At 42.4% G+C, this 25,646-nt stretch overlaps 1 protein-coding gene across 4 annotated transcripts in view; it reads left to right on the top strand.

The window, feature by feature from the left end:
• FRMD4B (FERM domain containing 4B) overlaps positions 1-25,646 on the top strand; it is a 268,753-nt gene that overhangs the window by 143,512 nt on the left and 99,595 nt on the right. For all 4 annotated transcript variants that reach the window (XM_056524587.1, XM_056524586.1, XM_056524588.1 and 1 more), the window contains one exon: positions 160-244. In XM_056524587.1, the coding sequence (XP_056380562.1) occupies positions 160-244 (85 nt within the window). The remainder of the gene's footprint in view (positions 1-159; positions 245-25,646) is intronic.

The following is a 25,646-nucleotide window of genomic DNA, read 5'->3' as shown; positions in this document are numbered from 1 at the left end:
TTTTTGTTTTTTGATAAATAAATCTCCCCTCACTGTATGATAAATATGTGTGGTATGATACGATTGTCACTTTACTGCAGTGAAGTAAAACTTATCTTTTGCTGATTCAGCTAAATAGGTGAACTTACAAATTGAATAAACTCTTATTTTTCCTTCTAGGTTTTACATTGAAAGTATAACATTTCTTAAAGAAATCACAACAGTGGAATTGTTTTTCCTCAATGCAAAAGCCTGTGTATTCAAGGTAACATATCTGTAATTCCAAATATGATTTGCACATGTTTGCTCCATTCTGTGTTACCAAACATAAGCAGTGTTATCACAATATATGACATATTTTTACATTGTTCTGGACTCTTCAGAAATAAGGGAGATGTTGTTGACTCCCAATGTCTCTCCCTCAAAAACTGCACATGCATTACTAGTGCATGCTTTGATACCAGTGGGAATGGTTTATATATGTATCCAGTGAGCTCCCCCTTGTGGTGGCTTTTGATAGAGAATTTTGTAGTGGTGTAAAAAGAATTCTGCTGGGACTGTTTTTCAGGGAGCACTTTGCAGGCACTATTAATAGAGGCCCTTTAGTTGTCCATTTCTTGACCCTGCACTTGTGGGGATGGTTTGTACAGAGAAAGAAGTTTCCAAAAAGTGCCCTTCTTTTCATGTCTGCTTGAAATGTATTCATATCCCTACACATGATCCTTTGTTCCATTTATGATATAGCCTGTACACATCCTCCATCCTGGCTAGTAATTGTATTAAGCAGGAGCAGAAAACCAAGAGTCTATGAAAAAAAGGTGGAACTTAAATTATGGTCATTGTGGTTGTCACTCAGCTCTCTGTGAAGCGGCTTAACTGATTTTTTTTGCTGTTAGGAGTTGCAGACACCTCTGGATAGCTGTTTAACGGCAAACTTTACCTTTTCTGGAGCTGATGGTGGTTGCCAACTTATAAAATTGCCTTTTTATTTCTCAGCTAAGTGTCAAGCAGGTGGAGCCAAGCTGCACAAGTGCCACAGCATGCATGCCTCACCCCCCAGCCACTCCTTGACTGATAAACAGAGCCTTGTACATCAATCAGATTGGAGTTGGGAGGTAAAGACAAGGAGGTCTGCGAGGATGTGGCACTTGAGCAGCTCGGCTCTGCCTCCTTAACGCTTGGCTAAGAAATTAAAAGGCTTATTTATCAGTTTAGCAACCACCATCAGCTCCAGGAAAGGTACAGTTTACATTTATACCCTCACAGCTATCCACTGGTGTCTGCAGCTCTTAGCAACAAATCAAGCTGACAAATCCCCTTTAAAGAGGCTATTCCATGATCAATACTTATCTACAAGATAGGGGATAATTGGTGGGGATCACACCTCTGGGACCTCCACCGAGGGCAGTGCTCAGTCTCATAGAGCAGTGTTTACCTGCCAGTGAGCCTCCAGCTGTTGCAAAGCTACAACTCTCAGAATGCCCAGACAGCGTTTGGCTGTCCAGACATACTGGGAGTTGTAGTTTTGCAACAGCTGGAGGAACACTGATTGGGAAACGCTGCTGTAGAGGAATAAGGTTGTGTTTCTACATGTAATGGCAATGTTTATCCTCAGATTGATCTACACATAATGGAGGACATACATCAAGTGACAGAAAACTATTTTAGGTAGTTTTCAGTGACTTTTTTCTTCCTTTATATGTGTTCCTGAAAAAAGAATGTATTGCACAATTAACAATCAAGTTATTCTTTTTAAGCATAAGTGAAATGAGAAGTTCATCTGCTAGATAAGCGGTGCCAAGTGTGTCTTGCAGCCCGATTATTCTCCACCGCTTGGCTGTGCATGTTAATGGAGCTATCTGGGCTGACAGCTGTTGGCCCAAAGCCATTCCCTGTCTATGGTCAGCTTTCTCCTGTGGTTGCCTAGTGCTCCTATTATACAGCTCCCAGATAAGAGTGGATGGGAGACCAACAAGACCTCACTTCACTTTAAAGGGGTACTCTAGTGGAAAATATTTTTTTTTTTTATTAACTGGTGCCAGAAAGTTAAACAGATATATAAATTACTTCTATTCAACAATCTTAATCCTTCAAGTACTTATCAGCTGCTGTATGCTCCAGAAGAAGTTCTTTTCTTTTTGAATTTCTTTTCTGTCTCACGACGGTGCTCTCTGCTGACACCTCTGTCCATGTCAGGAACTGTCCAGAGCAGGAGAGGTTTGCTATGGGGATTTTCTCCTGTTCTGGACAGTTCTTGACATAGATAAAGGTGTCAGCATAGAGCACTGTGGTCAGACTAGAAAGGAAATTCAAAAAGAAAATAACTTCCTTTGGAGAATACAGCGGCTGATAAGTCCTGGAAGGATTAATGTTTTTAAATAGAAGTAATCTACAAATCTGTTTATTTTTCTGACACCAGTTGATTTAAAAAAAAAAAAAAAAAATCCACCTGAGAACCCCCTTTCTCTTTTCTTTTTTTTTTAAATCAACTGATGCCAGAAAATTAAAAAGATTTGTAAACTACTTCTATTAAAAAATATTTACCCTTCCAGTACTTATTAGCAGCTGTATGCTACAGAGGAAATTCTTTCTTTTTGAATTTCTTTTTTCTTTTTTGTATTGTCCACAGTGCTCTCTGCTGACACCTGATGCCCATATCAGGAACTATCCAGAACAGGAGAAAATCCCCATAGCAAACCTATGCTGCTCTGGACAATTCCTGACAGGGACAGAGGTGTCAGCAGAGAACACTGTGAACAAGACAAAAAATAAATTAAAAAATAATAGAATTTCCTCTGTAGCATACAGCTGCTAATAAGTACTGGAAGGGGAAAGATTTTTTAATAGAAGTCATTTACAAATCTGTTTAACTTTCTGGCACCAGTTCACTTAAAGGGGTACTCCGGTGAAAACCTTTTTTCTTTTAAATCAACTGGTGGCAGAAAGTTAAACATATTTGTAAATTACTTCTATTAAAAAAATCTTAATCATTCCTGTACTTATTAGCTGCTGAATACTACTGAGGAAATTCTTTTCTTTTTGGAATGCTCTCTGATGACATCACAAGCACAGTTCTCTCTGCTGACATTATTATAATAATAATAACACTTTATTTATTGTTGTCCTTAGTGGGATTTGAACCCAATTCCCCAGCACTGCAAGGCAGCAGTGCTAACCACTGAGCCACCATGCTGCCCTTAGCATACATCTGCTATGCATCTGCTATGCATGGTTGGTAAAATGGACAGAGATGTCAGCAGAGAGCACTGTGCTCGTGATGTCATCAGTGTTCCAAAAAGAAAGGATTCAGCAGCTAATAAGTACTGGAAGGATTAAGATTTTTTAATAGAAGTAATTTACAAATATGTTTCACTTTCTGCCACCAGTTGATTTAAAAGAAAAAAGGTTTTCGCCGGAGTACCCCTTTAAAAAAAAAAAAAAAAGTTGAGGAGGAGCTGCTGGTGAAGGAAAGTCTAAACCTAATAGAGGATTTGTCTGGGGAGGGGGCTTTTATAGAACCTTTTTGCTGTGTGCATGACGGTTTATGATCTAGCAGAATTACCACCCCAGGTAGACGTTTCATGTTGTCAATCAGAGGGTGAGCTTGATATACTTGTCCTTCTCCTCAACCATGCAACTATGTAACGCTGTATAACTTTCCATAAACAAGGAGGATATGGTTTTGGATTTGTGCCACCTGGGCTGAGTATAAAACGTAACTACTGACGGCAAAGAATGCACGTGAATGACAAAGTCAGCTCAGAATTGTAGGATTTAAAAGATGCAGAAAAGAAGAGGGTAGAGTTCATTTCTGACCGGCAGGAGAATCTACATCAGCTGATACCTGAGCTCATACAGGTGTCTTATCTCCGCCCTCTGTTATAACTATTGAACTGCTGGAACATATTAGACTTCTCAGGTACACCCATACCCCAATGACTGTCCGCCTGTTTAGTACTTTACAATATAGATTACTGTACTAATTTATTTGCTCTTGCGCTAGATGTCCGTATAATCCACTGTTTTCTAACCAGTGCACCTCCAGCTGTTGCAAAACTACAACTCCCAGCATGCCCAGACAGCCGAAGGCTGTCTGGGCATGCTGGGAGTTGTAGTTTTGCAACAGCTGGAGGCACACTGGTTGGGAAACGCTGCTGCAGGTTATATTCATCAGGGTTATACGATCATACAAATACATTTGTCTAAATCACTGAGGAACCTTTAGAGATTAATTTGTAAGGAGGATAAACCTCATATGCCCCCCCCCCCCCCCCCTCTAGGTATGATACCGTGGTGAGCTTGTGGGGATGTAAGGTAGGTAGGGTGTAGCTGTGCAGTGATGAAAGGGTGCTTGACTAACCCTTAACTGTCGTGACGCCAGGGTGCGGGTTCTTCCTCAGTATATCTATATCCTACCGCCACCGGTCCCAGGAACGATAGGGAGGAATAAAGGATTGTCCTTAACCGGAGGTTTAGTAAACTGGATATAACCTTTACTGCAACTTTTATGCAGGTTAACAGTAGTAACAGTCTTTACAGAGGATCGGACTTAAGTTCCTCACAGTTGGTTGGGACCTTGTAGGGAATATAAGCTCTGAGGCTTGCTTTACGCTGTTCCACTGAATTTGGGGTTTGGGTTTAGGTTCATTAGTTACGTAGATTTAGGATTGAGTTTAGTTGAACTCACGGATTTGTATTTGGCTGAAGTTAGCAGGCTTCAGGCCTAGATTTGTCTTGCAGGTATACACGGAACTCCTCTCTCTCTGATAGTCCGGAACCCAAGAGAGTGTGGTGTCCTGGTACCGTATTGCATACCGTACCTTGTATGGTGGTCCCCAAAGTCAGAGTTACTACGTTCAGGTAGGGTCCCCCAGGTGGGACAGCCCCTAGTTGCCTCCTCCTTCTCTAATTTTATAATGTTTATGTGTACATATTTAATAATGTATATATTTAATATAATGCATAGTACTTACCTTGGTAGCGTCGCAGGACCTTCGGTCATGTGACTATGGTATGTTGGAGGACCTTTGGAGGTCCTTGGGTCGCATGATTACCCATAATCCTTTGTAAAGATGATTGACAGAAGTATGGACCAGTGAGCATTAGTCCAGCCCCTGCCCATATAAGGGAGCTGTAGCCACTTATTGCTCTCTTGAATTGCTGCTCTCGTGGATGCCGGACTAGCAGGACGGATCTGTGCAACTTTCAAACACAAACTAGGCCTGAAACCTGCCAGCCTCAGCCTAAACTAAACCGTGAGTTAAAATCTCCATCCCCGCTAAAGGTAGCGTGATAACTGGACCGAATCTAAACCCCTAAATCCAGTGGATCACCACAACAATTACCTTCCTAAGCTCAATAAGCTCACGAGGTCCCAATCACTGTCAATCTCTAAGAGACTTTGCCTGTATAGAGACTGTTCCGGTTATGAAGCTTGCATAAAATTTTCAGTAAAAGTTCCGACTGTTTTCAGCAAACTCTCCGGTTGTGGACATTCAATGATTCCATATCTCCCTATTGCTCTTGGGAAGGGTGGCGGTAGGACAAGCATTGCAGAGGAGCCTCACCCTGGTGTCACGAATAGAAAGGGTTAATCAGACACCCTTTAATTACCGCACAGCTACACCCCATATACCCTACACCCCCAGGCTATCACAAGAGCATGTGGAGAAGAGAGCGATCATTGGGTAACAGCGCCCTTATATGGCAAGGGGCAGGCTCATAGCTTATTGGTTCCACCCACTGTCAGTCCCTTAACAAAGCATTGTGGTACATCATGTGACTCACTCACGTGACCTGGAAGGTCCTTAAGTTTAACCTCTTAAGGACCCAGCCATTTTACACCTTAGGACCCGGCCATTTTTTGAACATCTGACCACTGTCACTTTAAACATTAATAACTCTGGAATGCTTTTAGTTATCAATCTGATTCCGAGATTGTTTTTTCGTGACATATTCTACTTTAACATAGTGGTAAAAAAAATTTGTAACTTGCATCCTTTCTTGGGGAAAAATTTGAAAATTTTATGAAAAATTTGAAAATTTTGCATTTTTCTAACTTTGAAGCTCTCTGTTTGTAAGGAAAATGGATATTCAAAATATTTAAATTTTTTTCACATATACAATATGTCTACTTTATGTTTGCATCATAAAATTGACAAGTTTTTACTTTTGGAAGACACCAGAGGGCTTCAAAGTTCAGCAGCAATTTTCCAATTTTTCACAAAATTTCCAAACTCACTATTTTTCAGGGACCAGTTCAGGTTTGAAGTGGATTTGAAGGGTCTTCATCTTAGAAATACCCCACAAATGACCCCATTATAAAAACTGCACCCCCCAAAGTATACAAAATGATATTCAGTCAGCCTTTTAACCCTTTACGTGTTTCACAGGAATAGCAGGAAAGTGAAGGAGAAAATTCACAATCTTCATTTTTTACACTTGCATGTTCTTGTAGACCCAATTTTTGAATTTTTACGAGGGGTAAAAGGAGAAAATGTATACTTGTATTTGTAGCCCAATTTATCTCGAGTAAGGACATACCTCATATGTCTATGTAAAGTGTTCGGTGGGCGCAGTAGAGGGCTCAGAACCGAAGGAGTGACAAGGGGATTTTGGAGTACGTTTTTCTGAAATGGTTTTTGGGGGGCATGTTGCATTTAGGAAGCCCCTATGGTGCCAGGACAGCAAAAAATACCCACATGGCATACCATTTTGGAAACAAGACCCCTTGAGGAACGTAACAAGGAATAAAGTGAGCCTTAATACCCCACATGTGTTTCACGACTTTTGCATATGTAAAAAAATAAAATAAAATTTCACTAAAATGTGTGATTCCCCCCAAATTTCACATTTTTGCAAGGGTTAATAGCAGAAAATACACCCCAAAATTTGTAACCCCATCTCTTCTGAGTATGGAGGTACCCCATAAGTTGACCTGAAGTGCACTACGAGCGAACTACAATGCTCAGAAGAGAAGGAGTCATATTTGGCTTTTTGAGAGCAAATTTTGCTCGGGGGCATGTCCCATATAGGAAGCCCCTATAGTGCCAGGACAGCAAAAAATACCCACATGGCATACCATTTTGGAAACTAGACCCCTTGAGGAACGTAACAAGGAATAAAGTGAGCCTTAATACCCCACACGGGTTTCACGACTTTTGCATACGTAAAAAAAAATAAAAAATTTCATTAATATGGGTGTTTCCCCCCAAATTTCACATTTTTGCAAGGGTTAATAGCAAAAAATACCCCCCAAAATTTGAAACCCCATCTCTTCTGAGTATGGAGGTACCCCATAAGTTGACCTGAAGTGCACTACGAGCGAACTACAATGCTCAGAAGAGAAGGAGTCATATTTGGCTTTTTGAGAGCAAATTTTGCTCGGGGGGCACTTCGCATTTAGGAAGCCCCAATGGTGCCAGGACAGCAAAATAACCCCCACATGACCCCTTGAGGAAGGTAACAAGGGGTACAGTGAGCATTTACCCCCCACTGGTGTCTGTCAGATCTTTGGAACAGTGGTCTGTACAACATTTTTAATTTGCACAGCCCACTGTTCCAAAGATCCGTCAGACACCAGTGGGGGGTAAATTCTCACTGCACCCCTCATTACATTCCGCGAGGGGTGTAGTTTCCGAAATGGGGTCACATGTGGGGTTTAGTTTTTTTTGCGTTTGTCAAAACCGCTGTAACAATCAGCCACCCCTGTGCAAATCACCTCAAATGTACATGGCGCACTCTCCCTTCTGGGCCTTGTTGTGCGCCCCCAGAGCACTTTGCGCTCACATATGGGGTATCTCCGTAGTCGGGAGAAATTGCGTTACAAATTTTGGGGGGCTTTTTTCCCCTTTACCTCTTGTCAAAATGAAAAGTATAGGGCAACACCAGCATGTTAGTGTAAAAAATTTATTTTTTTACACTAACATGCTGGTGTAGACCCCAACTTCACCTTTTCATAAGGGGTTAAAGGAGAAAAAGACCCCCAAAATTTGTTAGGCAATTTCTCCCGAGTACGGCGATACCCCATATGTGGCCCTAAACTGTTGCCTTGAAATACGACAGGGCTCCAAAGTGAGAGCGCCATGCGCATTTGAGGCCTGAATTAGGGATTTGCATAGGGGTGGACATAGGGGTATTCTACGCCAGTGATTCCCAAACAGGGTGCCTCCAGCTGTTGCAAAACTCCCAGCATGCTTGGACAGTCAACGGCTGTCCGGCAATACTGGGAGTTGTTGTTTTGCAACAGCTGGAGGCTCCATTTTGGAAACAGTGGCGTACCAGACGTTTTTCATTTTTATTGGGGAGGGAAGGGGGGCTGTGTAGGGGTATGTGTATATGTAGTGTTTTTAACTTTTTATTTTATTTTGTGTTAGTGTAGTGTAGTGTTTTTAGGGTACAGTCACAGGGGGGGGTTACAGCGAGTTTGAGCTGCCGCGCAAAATTTGCTGCATCGCAAACTTGCAGCCTGATACTCACTGTAAGCCCCCTGCCCATGTGAATGTATCCTGTACATTCACGGGGGGGGGGGGGGGGGGGGGGCCTCCAGCTGTTGCAAAACTACAACCCCTAGCATGCACAGTCTATCAGTGCATGCTGGTAGTTATAGTTTTGCAACAGCTGGAGGCACACGGGTTGGGAAACACTGAGTTAGGAAACAGACAATGTTTCCCAACCAGTGTGCCACCAGTTGCTGCAAAACCACAACTCTCAGCATTCTCAAACATGCTGGGAGTAGTAGTTCGGCAACATCTTTAGAGCCAGATGTTGCAAAACTACAACTCCCAGTATGTAAAAATTGTCCAGGCATGCTGGGAGTTGTAGTTCTGCAACATCTGAAGGGCCAGATGTTACAGAACTACAACTCCCAGCATGCCTGGACAGTAAGGGCATGCTGAGGATGTGTAGTTTTGCAACATCTGGAAGGGCACAGTGGTCTCCAAACTGTGGACCTCCAGATGTTGCAAAACTACAACTCCCAGCATGCCCAGACGCCAATGGCTGTCTGGGCATGCTGGGAATTGTAGTTTACAGGGTCCCAATACAGCAATGCATGTCGCTTTACGGCGACGTGCATTGCTGTAAAGGGCCCGGCCGCGGCTGAAGATCTACTCACCTGTCGCCGCCGCCGCCGTCTTCATCGCCGGGATCCGGGTCTTCAGGGACGCGGTAAGTACCGAGGCCGGTCCCCAGCACTCCCCCGTCCCCCGCCGCGTCCTCCGGTCTTCCTCCCGTCCTCTCCGGACTTCAAGGGGTCGGGCAGGACGGGAGGAAGTAACCGCCCCCCCTCCTGCGATTGGTCGGTTAACTAACCGACAGATCGCAGGGGGATAGGAGGAGGTGGCAGGCTTGCCACCTCGCTCCTATACGTTAGCATGGTCCTGGCTGTCTGTGACAGCCGGGATCATGCGAAATTACCGGGTGGTCGGGTCCCAGAGACCCGATCAGCCCGGTATCGCCGCAGATCACAAGGGTGATTTCCCTTGCGATTTGCGGCGATCGCCGACATGGGGGGCCTACATGGCCTCCCTCGGCGTTTGCCCTGGATGCCTGCTGAAGGATTTCAGCAGGCATCCAGTTCCGATCTCTGCCCGGCGCGCGGCAGAGACCGGAAAACGCCAGGGCGTACTAGTACGCCCTGGGTCCTTAAGGCCCAGGGTGTGAGGGCGTATCCATACGCCCTGGGTCCTTAAGAGGTTAACCTAACAGCAGGCGTAGTAGTCATGTGACCTAAGGACCTGGAAGTACTATACATATATATAAATTATATACAATTATATACATCAAACATATAAAATTAAAGAAGGAAGAGGTGACAAGGGGTAATCCCACTAGGAGGATCCTACCGATACACAGCAACTCTGACTTTAGGGACTTAGCACACAAGGTACGGTACAACGTACGGTACCGGGACAACACAATACCCTAATTAATAAAGTTTTATTGGCTTGATGCTATGTACATACTGTATGTACTATGAATATCATGCATGTATTGTAGTTAACAGTGTTATGATATTCATGGAGGTACATGGCCTCAGAGGAGCCTGCAGTGATTGGATGAAGAGACACAGCACAGTACAGCAGACTCAGGGGGGAAGTGAAGCCAAATACAGAAGCTAGTCACATAAAAAGTCATGTAAAGCATCTGTGTTACCTAGTGAGTAATATATATATAAGCATTATTTTTTTCTGTGGTATGACAAGTACCCTTTAAGCTTTTCTAGAGCCCTGAAGTGCAGATTCTCAGCAATAGAAGGGGACATGGGTTTTTTAATGGGCACTGTCATTGATTTGTCTCATGTGATAGAGAAAACTCAAATGTTTTGGTTGAGGACGAGTTGGGAGAAGTGCATGCTTAGTGTCCTTTTTTCCGACTCTTTGTCAAGTGATGGGGCCATCCAGGCCATGATGGATTTCAACTGCCCAATCATTTTGGGGGACATGTATAAAAACCTGTGCAGACGAAAAGTTGCTGAGTTGCCTTTAGCAACCAATCAGATTGATTCTTTCATTTTTGAAAAGGCCTCTAAAGAATGAAAGAAGCGATCTGCCTGGTTGTTAAGGACAACTCAGCAACTTTTCCTCTGGACAAGTTTTGATAAATCTCCCCCTTTGTCCATGCCTGTGCTTCAGCTAAGACAAAGATGATGCTGCAGTCGGACATGGTTATGTTCTGGATGGTTTGGGGACCACTAGTGGAAAGGTAAGCCACTCTCTCAGTGTGGTGTGCCACGGGGGTGTGAGGTGAGGTGTATGGGGCAGGTGTTGTAGTTGCCCAGGGGTAGATGGTATTAACCCCTCAATGTTCGTGATGCCAGGGCTTGGTTTTAACCAAGAACCACCTGAACACGGTAGCACTGCTAGTCCTAGTTTGGCAGGGCAAATAAGAGTCCAAGGCCAGGTCAGGGTAAACGGTAGCTTTACTGAGGTAGACAGATGGTACAGTCTTTACAGCTAGGCCAGGATCCCAGAGAGATCACCAGTAACACAAGGGACCTCACAGCTTGCTGGGACTTGCAGTGACTTTGACAGACTTTAGGGCAGCCATGCTGACTATAATAGACTTAACTTGACTGAAGATAGTGACAGCAGACAGAGATGACTTGACTTACTGACTTGTGGCTGTAATTTAGGCTTGAGGCCTCCAGATGTGCTGGACACTGGCTCTGAGACGTCTGGACTGGACTTGACCTCAGGATCTAAGAGTGATGAATGATCAAAGAGTGAGATTGTAGCTCCTCCCTTCCTTAAATAGGGGGGCTGAGCAAGGAGCCCATAGGTTAGCTGCGGGTCATCTGGTCACCTGGTGCTCTCTGGGTAACAAAACATGTGACTTTAACATATGGCAACCATTATCATGTGACTCATAACCACGTGACCACATCAAAGGTCCTTTACACATAATATACAATTATACTTATTATATGGGTACCGTGCAGGTGAGTCCTGGGGACATGCAGGGACTCAAGCTGATAGGACTGTGAGATGCATATCCCGTACTGGGACATCACATCAGCAGTCTGGCTTCTGCTTGCTCCTCCTCTTTCCACTGAAAAAACATCGGCTGAGCCAGGCATGCCCATGTATAGGCAATCCAGTGAGAAAAGTAATGGCCGCTTGAGTCCACCAGTAAAGAACTACAAAAACATTGGAGACAACAGCGCATACTAGTAAAAGGGTTTTATTGGCAAAAGACTTTCTTCTTGTAAAGACCAGCTGGGACCCCTAAAAGGTCAAGAATGAGGAAGTCCCATTTCCCGTTTTCAGCATGCACAGTCATTCTCCATTGAAAAAAATGGTATATACCAGTGTTTCCCAACCAGGATGCCTCCAGCTGTTGCAAAACTACAACTCCCAGCATGCCCAGACAGCCGAAGACACCTAAAGCAAGAGCAAGTAAATGAGAAAAACAGAAGTGCAGTAATATATCGTAAAGCACTAAACACACCGGTAGTTTTTATCCCCTTACCTGACTGGGCAGTTATATTGACCCAGCGGAGTTATGACCCGGTAATAGCTGATAGAGGCAGGTATGCAATAGCCACCACCCAGGTTTAGTTAGGTTCAGTTTTGCAATATTTTCCCATTTAGCTGATACAGATCTGTCCAGGGTGACTTGTGCTTAGCAATAAAACTTGTTTGTTAGATACTTTCAAAACCCTTAAAGGGAAAGTAATGGATAAAGATACGGATATCGCCTTCCCTTATTGATTTACCCAGGCACAACATCCGTATTATGATTCCATTAGGAAGAATGTTCCAGTATGGTTTTTTCCTATGTCAGGCTGGGTTCACACAGTGCAAAATGAAAAAGAAAAAAAAGCAGAAGGGTCAGTTCACACATCCTTATTTTTGCTGCAGATTTGCTGCCACAGATTTTCCTGCCCATTGACTTCAATGGGTAGAAAAATCTGCTACAGTAAATCTGCAGCAGAAAATATGTGCATGTGAACTGACCCTTAAAATAGGGGGAAAAAGTGGCAGTTAAATTTTTTTTAAAGGGGTACTTCACCCCTATACATCTTATCCCCTATCCAAAGGATATGGGATAAGATGTCTGATCGCTGGGGTCCCGCCGCTGGGGACCCCCGCAATATAGCATGCAACACCCACCTGTTACTGCTCCGGAAGCGCTGGAGGGTCTGGGTCCCGACCACGGGAACGGAAGATCGTGACATCACGACTCCGCCCCCATGTGACGTCACTCCCCGCCCTCTCAATGCAAGTCTATGGCGTGACAGACCCTCCAGCGCTTCCAGAGCAGTAACAGGTGGGTGCCGCATGCTATATTGCGGGGGTCCCCAGCGGCGGGACCCCCGCGATCAGACATCTTATCCCCTATCCTTTGGAAAGGGGATAAGATGTCTAGGGGTGGAGTACCCCTTTAACACATATGTTCTTTTAAAGTCTATGGAAAAGTGGCCGTCAGTGCACACACTGTATAAAAAAACACATTGGAGGACATTTACTAAGTGCATCATCTTCATACGCCGCACTTCTATGAAACTCCACCCATTTTCAGTTCGCATAGACATCGGCCTCTGCTTTGAGTAGATTTCTGCGTATTTGCTGTTGCAAATCGGGTCTAAAGTCACATGTGAGGAGGGCACGCCCCCTCCATACAAAGCTCCACCTCCTTTCCTGCCTCCTTTCCTCCCCCTTGACGTAAAGCAATATATTTGTGCAAAAGTAGCATTTTTGCAAATGAAAATATATAATTTTGCTTGAAATGTGGAGGTTTTATGCAAGGAGTGGACTAATGGTGGTTTTCCCATAGGCTTTAAAGGGATCCTCCAGGATTAGAAAAACAGAGCTAATTATTTATTTATTTATTTTTAAAACTGCTCCATACCACAGCTACAATACCACACACAACCTGAGGACCCCTTTAATAGTGTGGTGTGCCACGGGGGTGCGATGAGGTGTATGGGGCAGATGTTATTAACCCCTAAATGTTTGTGACGCCAGGACATTGTTTTCATAAGTAACCACCCGAAGGTAGCTCCTCTATCCCTAGGTTAGGTAGGGTAATAATAGTCCAAGACCCGGTTAGGGTTAACGGTAGCTTTACTGAGATAGACAGATATTATCAGTCTTAACAGCTAGGCCAGGATCCCAGGGAGGTGGCCAGTAACACGGAGGGGACCTTGCAGCTTGCTGGGACTTGCAGTGACTAGACAGACTTTAGGACAGCCACGCTGACTATAATAGACTTGACTTAATTGAAGATAGTGACAGCAGACAGAGATGTCTTGACTTACTAACATGTGGCTGTAGGTTAGGCTTGAGGACTCCAGGTGAGCTGGACACTGGCTCTGAGACGTCTGGAGTGAACTTGACCTCAGCAGAGAATGTGGTGGAAGACAGCGATTGTAATGGCTCCCTTCCTATAAAGCGGGGCTGAGCAAGGAGCCCATAGGTCAAGCTGCAGGTCACCTGTTTAGCATGTGCTCTCTGGGTAACAAACAAGTGAATTGAACGTGTGGCCACATTATCATGTGACTAACTCAAAGGTCCTTTATACATAATACACATAACACTATGGGGGAAACGCTGCAGGAGAGCCCCTAGGGCACAAAGGGACTCAACCTGACAGGGCCTAAGTACTGTATGGGACTATATCCCGTACTGGGACATCACAATAGAACACATTATTACATTTAAAAATGATGCATATTTATGCCTGCTTTCTTCCCAAAACAGCATCACACATGCCCTCAGGTTGTGCGCGGTATTACAGATCTGCTCCCTTTACTTTATATACTTAGCTGCAATGCCACCTGAAGACAGGTGTGGTGCTGTTTCTGAAAGAAAGCAGCTCTGTTTTCTAATCCTGGATAACCCATTTCAGTATGTCCAGTAAATTGTATAATCTCCAAACTTTGAAGCTACAGTCTTATTTATTATATAGGTTTTCCTACATGTCCTTTGCAAGTTTCTCATTTATTTTGCAACATTCGCCAATGTAGACAGACGGGCCGAGTGTACGACTTTCCTCTGCTACTTTTGCAGGTCACAAAGCCGACTTAACACACCCTACAATAATTCCCTATTGTTCCAAGGGTGTGGTAAACTTCACATGAACTCCTGTTGTTAAGAAGAATAGAAGCTGACACCGGCTTTTAATATCCTTTTAACACTTCATGGGCTATTTTTTTGTTTTCCAGTGAAAATGCGAAGGGCAATGATTAGCATTAGCTATGTGAATGGCCGGGAATTGCTCATTGACAAATTATTCTCCATTTATCAGGCGTGTCATTAGGATAAGTGTAATGATCAAAGATGCGTATAAGGCCATGTTCACACGTCAGGAATTCCAATGGGGAATAGGGCACAGAGATTCCGCTGCAGCAGAGTCTTGTAGATTTCCGCGGGATTCTGCTGCGCTGTACACACAGCGGAATTTCCGTGCCAGATGTTCTGTGTCAGAAATTAAATTTATCGTGTCTGCACAAAGAATTAACACGTTCAATCTTTGTGCGCAGTCCACACGGAATGCATAGCCGTCTATGAGACATAGCATTCCTGTGCGGTCCTAGCGCCAGAATAACATGTGTCCGGAATTTCCGCAAGGAGAATCTCCGTGCGGACATTCCGTCATGTGAACATAGCCTAAGGCGTACTGTGAAGAGTCAATGATGAGGGAGTGCTATTGATACTCAGTACAGAGAAACTATCCAAAGTTTAAAGTACAGAATAATGAGATTTCGGTCAAATCTGCAAGAGCTAGCCAAATAACCTGTCAGATGAAGCATTTGTTTCTGGGTGCATTGCCAGGTAGCAAAGATATGTTGCATGGTCTAAAACCACAGGGTAAAATGGTCCCAAAAGTCCATCTTCACAAAAAGGCTTTAGTTCTTGGGCCCAGTTAAACATTTTACAGACCAACAATATTAGGGTACGTTCTCGTAGTAGAAAATGCTGTGTTTTTCCACAGCAGATAATCCAAAGCATTTCTGCAGTGAACTCTAAAGCCATGTGTGGTAGGTTGGGGGTGTACAATAGGTAGTGTGTAGCTGTGCAGTGATGAAAGAGTGGTGAATTAACCCTTAACTGTCGTGACGCCAGGGTGAGGGTTCCTCTCTGTATATATGTCCTACCGCCACACGTCCCAGGAACGATAGGGAGGAATAAAGGATTGTCCACAACCGGAGTTTAAGTAAACTGAAGATAACTTTACTGCAGATTTTATGCAGGTAAAACATAGTAACAGTCTTTACAGAGGACCAGACTTTAGGTTCCTCACAGGTTTGGTTAGGGACCGTTGGGGAATAAGCTTGAAGTATTTGCTTGATGCTTTTCCACTGAATTTAGGGGAATTGTTTAGGTCCAGCTGTCACGTAGGATTAAGATTGAGTTAGATTGAACTCACGGTTTTGTATTCGGCTGAAGTTAGCAGGCTTCAGGCCTAGGTTCTCTTGCAGAATTGTACGGAGTGATACTTTCTCTAGAGATGATCAGGAAACAAGAGAGCGATCATTGGGTAACAGTGCCCTTATATCTAAAGGGGCGGGCTTCAAGCTTATTTGTCCTCCAGACCTGTCAGTCCTAATACAAAGCATTATGGTACATGTGACATGAGCACCTGACCTGGAAGGTCCTTAACCTTAGCAGAACAATATAATTATTAATCATGTGACCTAAGGTCCTGGAAGTAATATTTACACTATACATTATATATATTTCAAACACATAAAATTAAAGAAGGAAGAGGTGACTGACTAGGGGTTATCCCACGAAGAGCATCCTATCAGTATGGAGGAACTCTGACTTTGGGAACTTATAAGACAAGATACAGTATGTGTACGGTACTGGGACACCACACATGTTTATATGGCGGATTTTTGCTAAATGCATGGTCGGGAGATGAAATTGCTAGGACTGCTCGGAAATGCTCCGTCTTCACAGAGGGCAATGCATTTCCAAGTGGATTCCGCAGAAAGAATTGGCATTGGGGACACTGAAGGAGGCTGCCTGACAGGACAGCAGGAACACAGGGTAACACCTCCTGTATTGGGCCACCACAATTGGTTGCTATGGGCAACTCAGCAACTTTTCTTCTGGACAGGTTTTGATAAATCTCCCCCATAATGTTTACACCATAGGTCGTTTTCATTGCGGACTCTGTGTGGTTTTTTTTTAGGCATCATAATGATTTCACAGTATTTCTTCAGACCTCCTCCTCAAGCCATATTCGGACGTAGGGGTTTAGGTGCAGTTCTCATTTGAATGTGTTTTTTCCATGCATAGCCACAGTTCTGCAGCTAGGGCAAATAAGGCCATAAACAATAACCCAGGCCACCCTGTAATCTGCTAGATACACAGCTAGAACTTCTGGAAGGGAGGGCCACACAGATTGCTGGATGGTTCATGTGGTCTTTTCTGACAATAAGTGGTCAGCTGCACATCTCCTATTACACAGGGGAATGTGCGGCCAATGGCTGATGATTTTTAGAGGGTCAAAACGACCCAATCAGCCAACGGTTAGCTGGTCTTTGGCCCAATAAGCTTGTATATCAGCTGGCCTTTGCACAAGGTGATGTTGGTCTGTTTAATCAATAATAGCCCTGTGTAGAAGGGCCCTATGGCACATTAAAACTGCAGCAATTTTTGGAGCCAAAATATCAAGTGAAAACTTGGTGACAACCAATATGACTACCACTTGCTTTGTTAGCCTGCTTTCCTACCACCCTGCATGGCAGTCTGACTAGTTTTCGGGTGATATCAGTGCAGGAGTTAGTTTCCTGCATAACTAAACAAGCTACCAACTTGGGTGGGGGCTACAATTGTTGTCACCCAGTTTTTGGGGAAAAAATATATATCTATGAAACTCCTGAATATTGTTTTGAAGTACCTGACAAAATACCATTGAGGGCTATAGGTTAGTGATTTTATTTGGGTCTTCTGCTTGTGATGAAGTCATGATGAAGTTTGCACACTGACAGTGGTATCTTCTGGAGCATTGCCCTCTGTTCCTTTCACCGGAAAGTTAATATTGTACAAACGTTTGTCAGCACAAGGATCAATGAATCATTATAATAGATGTAATAATAATCCAATCAGTTTCCTGAAGTATAAATTTGGTCATTTCAGTTCGGTGCTTGTTTGGCATTAGATAAAGTACAGAATAATCATCTGCTGATATATTATAGATATCTCATGTGCGCATTGTGACAACATGCTACTAGTGGATGTGATGTCACCTGAGTCTGTGCCCTAAGGGTAACTGATGTCATGCCATTATTTACACATTCATGAATTAGTCATATCAGATATATATATGATTAGTGATATCACCTCACTGTCAAACTGAAGTCAATGCCTGGCAACAGGGGTGCTTCTGGGCTCTCTACTACCTAAATGGGCACTGTCAGATACAAAAACTTTTGATATGTTGTAAAGCATGTATAACCAATAGGTTTTGCAATTGATTTCAATTGAACATTTTCAGTATTTCATACTGAAAAAGCCAGTCAAACAACTGCCCCCCCCCTGCCTGTTTGGACACATACTACTCCTGCTGTGTCCATGCGTCATCACCTATGTCATGGACACACTACCTTGATTGACAGCTGTGAGTACAGAGCTCTCAGCTGAAGGAAAAATCCTCCCACTGTCAGCATGTGTCCCATTACTGTCAGTGAGGACAAGCTGGGAGTTGTAGTTTTGCTAATGCTAGGGGAGATGTGAGCAGACAGCATACTGAGGGAGGGGGCTGAGACCTGCACAGTGAGGCCACACCCCCTCACTTTGAGAGGAATTCAGACTAGTGAGCAAAATTAAAAGTTTAATAAAGAAATTTAAAAAAAAGGTGCTAGACACATAAAAATTTGATGTACAGGGTCAGGATTACTTAGGTACTTAGTGATATATTAAAAAAGAAATTTGTTGGATCTGACGGATACGCTTTAAATTGGAGAGGAGGAAAAAGGTCATGTGCATCTAACATGCACAGTGGTCCCTTTCCCTTTAGAGGGGTTATCCAGGAAAAAACTTTTTTTTATATATATATATCAACTGGCTCCAGATAGTTTAACAGATTTGTAAATGACTTCTATTCAAAAATCTTAATCTTTTCAGTACTTATGAGCTGCTGAAGTTGAGTTATTTTCTGTCTAAGTGCTCTGTGACGACACCTGTCTCGGGAACTGTCCAGAGTAGAACCAAATCCCCATAGCAAACCTCTTCTACTATGTGCAGTTCCCGAGTAATTTACAAATCTGTTTAACTTTTGGGAGCCAGTTTATTTAAAAAAAAAAAAAAAAAAAAATTTTTTCCTGCAATACCTCTTTAAGGTGCTCTTACATTCAGCACTGCTGGCTTTAACTAGCTCTTGTGATCCCGAATTGCAGACAGGACCTAGACTTGCTACTTTAAACAGTGACAAGTGCAGGTGCAGCCGGCATTTATTGGTGAATTATTATTATTATTATTGGTGAATATTATTATTTTGTGACGGGAGAATAAACAGAAGAAATGCAGTATTTCTCCCGTTACTATCTTCCGTCACAAAATAACGTCCGTTATTAATAACGGACTATAACGGATTAAAACGGATAATGTAAAAATCCCATAGAGTATAATGGGATTTTCTAACGGCCGTTTAACGGCCGATTTGCAGGGTTTTCATGACGGAACATCAGACGGATCTTTAAAACGGATGAATTTTATAGTGTGAAAGCAGCCTAACTTTTGCTGAGAGCAAAGAAGGACACAGAAGAAGGTCCTCCGGCAATGCCCCAAACTACACCCAGACTCTGCTGTTCATAACCTAGCACATATCTGTGACCAATACTCCATTCATTGTTTATGAAGCATTGCTGCTCCATCGAATGAATAGGGCACTGGTGCTCTCCCTTAATTTTGTCAGAAATTTCCTCCATTGTGGTGATGTGGGGGTCCAAGCGGTAAGAACCCCACCGTTCAAGTTATCCCCTATTCTGTGGATAGGGGATCATTTTAAGTTGTGAGAATACTTTTATTTTATTTTTTTCTGAATACAAAATTACTTATTACATAATCATACAGTTACAAAAACAACCCCCCTCTCCCTCCCCACCCTCAATTGCTCATCGAGGGGGGGGGGGGGGGGGGGACACACACACACACACCAAAAACACCAAGATTTATTATCCTTTTTTTCTTTTTTCCTTGATTCTCTACACCTTACTTCCTCATATGCCTTTACTTTATTAAAGGGGTACTCCGTTGGAAAACATTTTTTTTGTTTTTAAATCAAGTGGTGCCAGAAAGTTAAACAGATTTGTAGATTACTTCTACTAAAATATTCTTAATCCTTCCAGTACTTATTAGCTGCTGAATACTACAGAGGAAATTATTTTTGTTTTGGAACACAGAGCTCTCTGCTGGCATCACGAGCACAGTGCTCTGTGCTGACATCTCTGTCCATTTTAGGAACTGTCCAGAGCAGCATATGTTTGCTATGGGGATTTTCTCCTACTCTGGACAGTTCTTAAAATGGACAGAGATGTCAGCAGAGAGCACTGTTCTCATGATGTCGGCAGAGAGCTCTGTGTTCCAAAAAGAAAATGATTTCCTCTGTTGTATTCAGCAGCTAATAAGTACTGGAAGGATTAAGATTTGTTAATAGAAGTAGTTTACAAATCTGTTTAACTTTCTGACACCAGTTCATTTGAAAAAAAAGTTTTCCATGGGAGTACCCCTTTAACCAGATTCAACCAAGCCTATAGATCCGACCCCTCGGATCCCACCACTTTCTCAATATCATCAACCTTGCCAAGAAAAAGAGACCAAGTAGCAAACTATTATATTTCTGTTCATTATTCAAATCATGCTATATATGTGAAGTTAAGGAACATCCAATAAGGCAGTGATACAAAAATAAAATATAACTTTTATTCTGATTCTGTATCTAAAATACGAAAATTGTAAAAGTCCATAACTGGCAGTATAATTGGTCAACACAGGACCGTGCTCAAAAGATGGGTATAGGGTAACAGGTGAATACCTATATCTAAATAGTCCTACCTCATCCTAGGACTATCCCTCACTACGTTTAGTGTGGGTGGGGGTGGGGTTTAGTGATTTCCACTCGCAGGTGGTTGGCTAATTATTCTCTCATACTCCTGTCCAACGCGTTTCTCCCACTTGTTTTAGGGGTTCATCAGGGAACCGAGGAGGAGATACTAGGCTACCAATATATAATCATATCACACCAGGGTACATAGAAATAGGTATATATGGACTAAGTTCAAATCAGTAGATAGTCAAGATCAATAGATGGTCTAATACCGACCAGATAAGTATTAGATAGAAGAGATAGATGTGTCAGTCAGTCACTGGCAAGTTGGAACCACAGTTGATGTCCAGCTTGGTAAGTTTGCAGTCCGAAACAGTCATTCGGAGTGCTGTATACACCGTCAAAGAGTCCAAAGTCAGTCTAATAACCACAAGCCACCATGTCATAATTTTAAATTCAGTAAAACATAAAGATTATTTATATGTAACACCACAGCCATATATGTGTCATCACATCCATGTAGGTTCCAATATTGGCAATGACATAGAGTGGTTGTTACTTCCACACAAAAATATAGTGCCACTCAGGTTCTATGCATATGTAGATGAACTTGGTTTTGAATAACCATGTATGAGGGCTTGGGTGGTTAATTCTCCTATGTAGACTGGCGGTGTTTATTGTTTATACTCTGGACCATGTGATCCCAGCAAATGATAATGCCCTGGTGGATGTACTGACAGATTGCCATCTAAGGTCTAATTAGACCTTCCACTTTGGGGCCCTATCCTTGGCCTCTAGGTGCTTGGACATCACTGGATGTCCAAGCACCTAGAGGCCAAGGATAGGGCCCCAAAGTGGAAGGTCTAATTAGACCTTAGATGGCAATCTGTCAGTACATCCACCAGGGCATTATCATTTGCTGGGATCACATGGTCCAGAGTATAAACAATAAACACCGCCAGTCTACATAGGAGAATTAACCACCCAAGCCCTCATACATGGTTATTCAAAACCAAGTTCATCTACATATGCATAGAACCTGAGTGGCACTATATTTTTGTGTGGAAGTAACAACCACTCTATGTCATTGCCAATATTGGAACCTACATGGATGTGATGACACATATATGGCTGTGGTGTTACATATAAATAATCTTTATGTTTTACTGAATTTAAAATTATGACATGGTGGCTTGTGGTTATTAGACTGACTTTGGACTCTTTGACGGTGTATACAGCACTCCGAATGACTGTTTCGGACTGCAAACTTACCAAGCTGGACATCAACTGTGGTTCCAACTTGCCAGTGACTGACTGACACATCTATCTCTTCTATCTAATACTTATCTGGTCGGTATTAGACCATCTATTGATCTTGACTATCTACTGATTTGAACTTAGTCCATATATACCTATTTCTATGTACCCTGGTGTGATATGATTATATATTGGTAGCCTAGTATCTCCTCCTCGGTTCCCTGATGAACCCCTAAAACAAGTGGGAGAAACGCGTTGGACAGGAGTATGAGAGAATAATTAGCCAACCACCTGCGAGTGGAAATCACTAAACCCCACCCCCACCCACACTAAACGTAGTGAGGGATAGTCCTAGGATGAGGTAGGACTATTTAGATATAGGTATTCACCTGTTACCCTATACCCATCTTTTGAGCACGGTCCTGTGTTGACCAATTATACTGCCAGTTATGGACTTTTACAATTTTCGTATTTTAGATACAGAATCAGAATAAAAGTTATATTTTATTTTTGTATCACTGCCTTATTGGATGTTCCTTAACTTCACATATATAGCATAATTTTTCTCTCCAAGGGCATCTTTATCAATACACCCTATTAGTGAGAAGTCTCATGGGGAAAGGGGTGTTCTTATTGAAGAATAATTTCCCAGTGATATATTATTCATTATTCAAATCACCCAGAATAATGCTTCTTGGAGAGCATGTTAGTTTAACCTTTAAAGGGATACTCCGGTGAAAAACTTTTTTTTTTTAAATCAACTGGTGCCAGAAAGTTAAACAGATTTGTAAATTACTTCTATTAAAAAATCTTAATCCTTCCTGTACATATTAGCTGCTGAATACTACAGCGGAAATTCTTTTCTTTTTGAAACACAGTGCTCTCTGCTGACATCATGACCACAGTGCTCTCTGCTGACATCTCTGTCCATTTTAGGAACTGCGCAGAACAGCATATGTTTGCTATGGGGATTTCCTTTTACTCTGGACAGTTCCTAAAATGGACAGAGATGTCAGCAGAGAGCACTGTGCTCATGATGTCAGCAGACAGCTGTGTTTCAAATGGAAAATAATTTCCACTGTAGTATTCAGCAGCTAATAAGTACAGGAAGGATTATGATTTTTTAATAGAAGTAATTTACAAATCTGTTTAACTTTCTGGCACCAGTTGATAAAAAAAAAAAAGTTTTTCACCGGAGTACCCCTTTAATACCCCTTCAATGTATTCAAGTACCTTATTCCAGAACTTCCGTGTTGGGCCACACTCCCAGATCAAATGGAAAAAACCTACCCCGTCCTCCCCACATTTCGGACAATGGTCTCCACTCCTAAATCCCATACTCTTGAACTGTCTTGGGGAATAATAGAGTCTATAAACCCACCGCAATTGGGTAAATTGGTGTTCTGCATTCTTAAAGTGACCTAGATTCCCATTATCCCACAACTTAGTGAATTGAAAACTACCTTCAATATTACATCTAACCTTCATTTCACTCCAAATTTTTCTAACCATTACCACCAGTGAATTATCTCTATACTTTGTAACTGGAAATCCTGCTTCTGCCCATTCTATTATACTCCTGGTTTTACCTTGCTGTTTCATCCATAACTCTCTCATCCACCAATTCTTACCACCTTGTTTTAAATTCATTATTTTTGTTGGGATAAAATAAATCTTGAAGTCTTGAAGTGCACACCCTCCCTGACCCTCTGGCAAAACCAGATTTGAATACTTCAATCGAACCCCAGATCTCCCCCAAACCAATCTCCCCAACATAGCTTCCAGCCCTTTAAACCATTTATTGGGAATCCAGATTGGGGATGATCTAATCACAAACAACAATTTTGGAAGAATAACCATTTTTATTAAAGAGACCCTATCAGCAACTGTAAGGGGCAACTTTACCCATACATCATTTTTTTTTTCAAAAGCGGTTTCAGATTTAATTCAAGGAAGGAATCAACTTTACTCCCGATTGCTATCTCCAAATATTCCATGTGATCCGCCTGACCCAACACTTTAAATATATCCACCTTGGGGTCTACTCTGAACCATTGGTAACAGGGAGGATTTTTACTAATTGATTCGCAGTCCTTACAAGCTACCATAACTATCGACCACCTTCATCACCTCAGGAAACATAGATTCTGCATTTTTCAAAAAAAGAAGTAGATCGTCTGCATAAAGTAATACCTTATCTAAACTACCCCTCAAACCGAAACCCCATATCCCACTGCTACCCCGAATTAAGTTTGCTGATGGTTCAATAAACTGCATGAAGAGCAGCGGAGACAGGGGGCATCCCTGCCGTGTCCCTCTTGTGAGCTGGGAACTTCTCGATAGAGCCCCATTTAAATTAATCCTCTGGATAGGTCCATTATATAACAATTTCACCCAATTCAAGAAAACTGAACCCATCTAACTTGCACCAGAGAAACCTCCACTCCACCCTGTCAAATGCTTTCATAGCATCAAGAGACAGGATGAAGTGGAGAGAATCCCTGGCCGTTTCCATGGCAACTAAGGTATGCATCAAATTCGTCTGTACTGACCGCCCCGGGACAAATCCCGTCTGTTCCTCAACCACTAATTTTGGAATAACTTTAACGAGTCTCCTTGCCAACCATTTGGCCAGGATCTTGGCATCAGTGTTGGATACGAATCTACTCTACAGGGGTCTTTATTCTTTTTGGGGATGAGAATTATCATCGCTTCAAGCATAGATCAGGGAAGTTCCCCAGTTTTAATGCATCTTCTAACACACAAGTTAAAATTGGCAGCAATATATCTCCAAATTATTGGTATACTTGAAAGGGTAATCCATCTGGACCTGGTGCAGAGGAGCCTTTACAAGTATTTACTATTAACCACAACTCCTCTACTGTAATCTTCCTTCCCATGAACCCCACTTCTTTAGGCGAAACCATAGGTAAATCACAGGTATGGAAAAATTCATGGATGATATTATTTGGTGAAGCGTCTTCTTCGAATAGAGATTCGAAAAGAACTGGACCACCTCCTCTTGAATACAATTTGGATCACTTGTAATAACCCCCTCCTGTGTTTTGATTGACAATATCTCACATTTTTCTCATTGTACACTAATCAAATTCATAAAAAATTTCCCTGGCCGACCACTTTCCACGAAATATTTTTTGTTGGGCTTTTATCACCATAAATTTTTCTAATTTCTACTGTGCTCCCTTCAGGCTCTGATAGTTTTAAACTCTTTGATCATCTGAAAAGGACTCCTCTGCCCTTATTACCTCCTCTCTTACCTCTTTATCTAAAAAATTATCCCCTGAGTATCGCCTTCAGGGTGTCCCAAACAACCCCAACGGTTGTGAACCCTTCATTAATACTCAAAAATTCTAATAGAGATTTCTTAATTTCTTCTTTATCATTTAACAGCTTAAGCCATTGTGAATTTAATCTAAAGGGCCCCCCTCCAAATTTCCTCACATTACCCACATCTAAATCAAAAATCAAGGGGGTGTGGTCCGACACGGATCTGGATTCATACTTTTTTATAAACTGTGACCCTACAAGTTGTGAGAATACTTTAAGGGCAATAATGTTGTCAGCCTGTCACCTGAATTTAGGAGGAGATCCTATTCAACTGCTATCATTACCACAACAGACTATATAAGTGATTACAGTGCAGTTATATCCATTGATGCCCTTACATAATGCCTAAATAATGCTGCCACACTATAATCTCTATCATTACCACTGAAAATGATATAAGCGATTACAGTGCAGTTGCATTCAGTGACTCACAGGTAACATCTCTGATCAGAGTAGTTCACTTTCCTATTTTTTCTCCATCCTGCACAGACCATCTCACAATTTTAACCAGCCACAAATTGTCTCTGCAATATCCTTGGAGGTAGTTGCCCCCTGTAGGT

The sequence above is a fragment of the Hyla sarda genome, chromosome 6 (genome assembly GCF_029499605.1).
Source record: "Hyla sarda isolate aHylSar1 chromosome 6, aHylSar1.hap1, whole genome shotgun sequence".
Classification (NCBI taxonomy): Eukaryota; Metazoa; Chordata; class Amphibia; order Anura; family Hylidae; genus Hyla; species Hyla sarda.
This window is presented reverse-complemented; position numbering and strand designations above follow the sequence as displayed.